This window comes from Ceratotherium simum, chromosome 4 (genome assembly GCF_057802395.1).
Source record: "Ceratotherium simum simum isolate JZ-2026a chromosome 4, ASM5780239v1, whole genome shotgun sequence".
NCBI lineage: Eukaryota > Metazoa > Chordata > Mammalia > Perissodactyla > Rhinocerotidae > Ceratotherium > Ceratotherium simum.
The window spans coordinates 34,994,820-35,000,854 of NC_141903.1; the positions used below are offsets into that span (position 1 = coordinate 34,994,820).

A 6,035-nucleotide genomic window follows, 5' to 3' on the forward strand; every position below is an offset into this window, starting at 1 on the left:
CTGAAATTTGAGAAAAAGCATTTTATAAGCATATTATTTAGAAATATGGAAGTAAATATGGAAAAAAAACAATTAAAATCTTTAAAAGTTGTTACCTCTAGACAGTCAGACTTGAATAAAATTGAAAAAACTTGTAGCATTGTATTACAAATTAAAATTTTAAAACATAAAATGTCTAAACAATTATGGGGATTATCCTTTTAAAATACATTGTAAATATTATAAACATTGATAGGGTAATTTTATATAACAAAAGTATAAAGTAAGATGAGGAGAGGAGGGAGGAAGTGTAAGAACGTTTATTTGCTCATTTTTAAGCAGACAGTTATGTGATGCTAATATCTTAATATGCATCATACTCTTGTTTTTAACCTTGATAGGGATTATTTCTCTAAGCTTAAGCAAGTTCTCTAGTTTCATATTATTTTGTTTTATTATATTCAAGTAAAATCTGATTGTTTTAATCATAAACCTAGCAATTTATTATAGCTCCATTTTATAAAATTATTTCTATCTATTAACTTACTCATATGCATTCATTGAAATATTTTAGAATGATATTGACTTAATGTTAATTATAATTATTTCTGAGTGGTGGAATAATGATTTAATTGCATTAAATGATTTAAATGATTTAATTTGCTTTCTTTTTTGTTCTTATTGAATACGTTTGATTCATTTTAAAAGAATGAGAATCATTATTTACATACCAAAAACCATTTATTATGAAAAAGTAATCATGTCTACCACCATTTTTTCTATTTTTTTCAATTTAACAGGGATTGAATCCTTTAAAATTATAGCAGATAGTATAATTAAATGATATCAATTTTGAAAGAAAATACTCAACTTAGAAAACATCCAGGTAAATATTAGTTCATCTGAGGAAAGACAATAGTGTTTTGAAAACAGCACTACAGAAATCCAACAATTTACGAGGTCACAAAAATTTTTGCATAAATAAAAATTATTTTTAACTGAAAGCCATCATTTACAATAGTTAGACTCATGCTGATAATCATAAAACACAATTCTCTTAATCATAACAAGATATTAATGAACAAGCTCAAATCAGAAACCTGAAAACATTTGTGACTTCCAAAAATCTGACCCCCAAAAACCTGAGAAACACTATTTCTCCGTATTATGTGAACATGCAAAACATGAGATGGCTAAAAACAACAACAATAACAACAAAACACCCAGGGATTCAGAATGTAAAATACTTCAACAGGTTGAAATAACTATAAATATGACAATAATTATGAATGTGTGAATATGTAAGCTCTTTATGTGAATGAAAGGGTTGGGAACTAATACATCAGTGAATATTAGCATTTATCACCTCTTGTCAAGGTGAGATTGCTAATTGAACCGAAAATGATTTCTGAAGTTAGAGTTTTCCTCAGTGTCCCCACCAGCTCCTTCACCCGTGAAGATGGGGACTACCGGTTTGAGAAACTTGAACTCGCTGGTCCCAGTACCTCCCTTCAGACACACCTCATACTGGTGGCTCTGGGACAGGGTCCCAGTACCGCCGACGTCCACCAGGTGGCCCGGAAAGTGGCCCTCAGGCACCGAGCAGCGACCCAGCGAGGCGGCCCTGCTCCTCCCGCACAGCCGCACCGCGATGAACGCGAGCACCGAGAAGAGGAAGAGCGACGACACCGCGGCCAGGGCGATGACCAAGTAGACGGTGAGCGGGTCGGCCTGCGCCTGCTCGGCCGCCGCCTCCGGCAGCGGCAGGTAGGGCTGCGAGAAGCCGTCCACCAGCAGCACGTGCAGCGTGACGCTGGCCGAGCGCGGCGGCTCGCCGTTGTCCTTGACCAGCACCAGCAGCCTGTGCTTGGGCGCGTCGCGCTCGCTCGGCGGCCTGGCCGTGCGCACCTCGCCGTTGTGCGCCCACACGCCGAACAGCCCGGGCTCCGTGGCCTTGAGCAGCTGGTACGACAGCCAGGCGTTCTGGCCCGAGTCGCCGTCCACCGCCACCACCTTGCTCACCAGGTAGCCCGCCTCGGCCGCCCTGGGCACCAGCTCGGTGCAGGGCGCCGAGCCGTTCTGCAGCGGGTAGAGCACGAAGGGCGAGTTGTCGTTGTCGTCCAGCACCAGCACGCGCACCAGCGCCTGGCTGCTCAGCGCCGGCGAGCCTCGGTCTGTGGCGCCCACGCCGAACTCGAAGGCCTGCAGGGCCTCGTAGTCCAGGGACCGCAGGGCGAACAGGTGCCCGTTGTCCGCGTTGATGGACACGAGGGAGGCGAGGGGCAGGTGCGGGTCGTGGGGCGGCAGCAGCGAGTAGGTGACCTGGGCGTTGGCGCCTGCGTCTGCGTCTGTGGCGCTGACGCTGCCGATGTGCAGGGCGGGGCTGTTGTTCTCGCGGACCCGCAGGGTGTAGGAGGTTTGGGTGAAGGCGGGGGCGTTGTCATTGACGTCGGAGACCAGCACCGTGATGTTGTGCTGAGTTTTCAGCCTGGGGGATCCCATGTCGGTGACGGTGATGGTGATGTTGTACTCGGCTCGTTTCTCTCTGTCCAGCGCTCCTTCTGTTACCAGAGTGTAGAAATTTTCTACAGTAAGTTTTAGAAGGAAGGGGAGATGGTCTTGGATGGAGCACATCATTTTGCCATTGTCTCCGGAGTCTGGATCTGAAATTCCGAAAATAGCGACCACAGTGTCAGGGGTGTTTTCTGGGACATCGCTGATGAGTAATGACATGGTCAGTTCGGGGGCGTTGTCGTTTACATCCAGCACTTCTATGGCTACGGTGCATTTTCCTGAAAGACCCCCACCGTCTGAGGCCTCAATTTCCATACGGTAAGATTGAATTTCCTCAAAATCCAACATTTTTATTAATCGAATTTCTCCCGTGACGGCGTTTATTTCAAAGGCCTGAACGACTTGATTTAATGATTGGAAAAATGAGTAGGAGAGCTCTCCGTAGATCCCAGCATCTAAATCTCTAGCGAAGACGGTGATGACAAGGGAGCCTATGGGGCTGTTCTCTGGGACCTGCACCTCGTAGAGCAGCTGAGCAAATTCAGGGGCATTGTCATTTATGTCCAGGACTATGATGAGAACCTGGGAAGTCCCAGTCCTGGGCGGTGACCCGCCATCCAGCGCCGTGAGGGTTAACCTGAGCTCCGGCTGCTCCTCACGGTCCAGCGCTTTGTCCAGCACCAGCTCCGGGTATTTCCTGCCGTCGCTGTGATTCCGAGTGAAAAGGTGGAAATGGGAGTTGGTGCTAATTGTGTAGTTCTGAACTGTGTTGCTGCCTACGTCTAAATCTTCAGCTAGTTTCAAAGGAAATGCAGTCCCCGGATGGCTGCTTTCCGGGATTTTCAGGAGGATTTCATTTTCCGAGAATTCTGGGGCATGGTCATTTACATCTAGGAGCTGTAGTTCACCTTGAATAAACTGCACCGGATTTTTCAGTAACACCTGGAAATGCAGTATGCATGGATCTGTGTCACCACACAACTCTTCCCGGTCCAATTTTTTTTCTTGGAGCAAATTTCCACTCTTCTGCTCGAGCTGCAAATGCTGTTTATTCCCTTTGGAAAGAATCTGGGCGCCCCGCGCGGCCAGCTCCCCTATGCCCAGCCCCAGATCTTTTGCTATGTTGGCCACAAAAGAGCCGCTGTCCCTCTCTTCTAGAACAGAATACTTAATGGTCGCACCGCCCGCCTCCCACAATAGTAATAGGATAATAATGGCGGTCACTCGCCTTTTCTGTGGCGCTTTTGGTAGCGGCGTCTCCATCATTCCTCAGGGTCCAACAGATGCGGTATTTAATCCCAAAATAATTGCTTTGCAGCCGACTCTGCTATCTTGGTTCAATAATCTTGAGTTAATTCTTCTTAACATTGACTGACATGGGGATAGCTGTCTCTCTGAAACCCTCTATCCCCAATAGTGTAAAACGTTTCCTTTTCCAGCTGCCAGAAACCGCTCAGCTTTTATGGAGTCTGCAGAGACAGTTTTTCACTCTCTTAGCCTGCAGCGCCACCAAGCGTCCTGCTTTACAACTTCAGGTATTTTTCGTTTCAAAGCATAATGTAATAGCTAAAACGCATGGAAAGCCTTCTGTGTCATAGAGTGTTATGAACACCCTCCCCACCCCATGCCCCTCCTATTCTCCACTCTTGTTCAGGTAGCTAACGATAGTTGTGAGAGCAGAAGTATTACCTGTACATCTATATCTATAGTCATCTTCCTTATAAAAGTACAAGTTCAGCACACAAAACTCTGCTCAAGACAAATTCATTTATTTATTTAACCAGTATTTCTCTGTGTAGGCATTTTTCTATCTTCTGGAGATAAAACAGTAAATTAAACACAAAAGTTCTTGCTCTTGGGAGCTTATATTCAATTACAAAAATACTAATTTGTTCTATTGTGTTGAAAGAAGTTATGAATTTTTAAATCCAGTTTCTGCTCCCAAATGGCAATGTGCCTGTAACTTCTGAAAAAAAGTAAAATGTGATTTCTTGTCAGTCTCTGGGCTACATAGCCTTTGGTAATGTTTTTCCTTCATAAATTCACTGTGTGCAATGCCCAGTAAAGTTGAGAAGAAACAGTTGTTTGTTTTATTAGAAATCAATATAAGTTAGAATTCAGGAGATGTCTTCCACAGACATGAAGGATGCAATAAAGTCAATGAAGTCAAAGATATACTTTCTAGGGAAGGGTTTTGACCTGTCAGCATTGGACAGGGGCCTGTCCCAGTGTACATCCTCTGGAACTATGGAGATGGGGTTATTGAAAAACAGCAGTGCACCAACTAAAGCCATGTGGCTGGAGTGGAAGCAGCAGTTTCCCCTAAAGAAGAATGCTGTTCTACGGAGGAGAGGGTAAGTATCTGGGAATGCAAAACATTGAGTGTTCCCTATACTCATTGAACCAACTGGTAATCGTCCATGACAAAAGAGCCTTGACAATTCACTTATTTGGACATAAAACACAGCCAAATATAATTTAGTTAAGCCCAGTTCCATTTTAATTAAGGATAAAAATAAAATATTCACTTAATAATCACTTTACTATAAATTGCCTGACTTTGATGGGAAGCTGAAAACAGGGATTTTTCATAAACTACTACAAATATAAGCAACATAAATAAGACCAAATACGGGTTAAATTGTGAAAGTAAGTGATTTTATGGTTAATAAAGATAAATGATGAGTACACAGCACTAGAAGGGAAAATCTGACATTACCTAATAACCTGCCACTAATAACTTACTTGGGTCTTGGCAGGTATCACACATATAGAAGCTTGAGAAATTAGGAGGAGGAGTTTGAAAAATATAATTTGGATTTTACTAAACAATACCTTTGAAGTTTCAAATTGTTAGACAAAGACAAGGAGATAAAATGTACTCTCAAGCATTTTATATTCTGTAATAGAGTTTAGGGTGAGTGGCGGGTGTTTTCTGTTTAGAAGGAAAGTAAAAGTGTTATTAATAATTTCACTTATTGGCAAGGGTACTATATTGTAGAGAGAATGTCAGCATTTCTGTATTCCTTGAAAAATGTTTTTAAATGCACTATTGGAATGTCAATAACATTCAGGAAATATTTATTAAGCATTTATAATAGGCTTGGTATTATTAAAAAGACCATCATATTCTTACATGAAGCTCACAAACTCTAATTTAATGCATTGACACTTTCATTAGGTCTATATTTATAGAAAATATGTATTGACTATTATGGTATATTGAAAAGCACAGTAAATATGAATGGCTAAGTTAGCATTTAGCCATCTTTAGTGTTTATCTTTAGTTTTCAAACTGTAGGAGTTCAAAATTAGACTTATATTGGCAGATTAAATGATATCAAACCCTTGCATTTAAAAATTTTATAGCATATAGTTATGACATAGCAATAGTGATGACAATTCTCACCACTAGTTGGAAATACGATTTTACTTAAGGACCTTGGAATATAATTTTTGTAAGGAATAGATGATTGAATTTCAAAAATTTTAAATTATGCAAATAAAATTTTACTTTTTATTCAGATTGTCAAATATAGTTG

At 41.7% G+C, this 6,035-nt stretch overlaps 1 protein-coding gene across 1 annotated transcript; it reads right to left on the reverse strand.

Moving 5' to 3' along the window:
* Window positions 1-781: 781 nt before the first annotated feature.
* LOC101407461 (protocadherin beta-17) lies at window positions 782-3,955 on the reverse strand. The gene has a single exon (XM_087429672.1). The coding sequence runs from the start codon at window positions 3,757-3,759 to the stop codon at window positions 1,366-1,368; it is 2,394 nt and encodes a 797-aa protein (XP_087285798.1). The 5' UTR covers window positions 3,760-3,955; the 3' UTR covers window positions 782-1,365.
* Window positions 3,956-6,035: the final 2,080 nt, after the last annotated feature.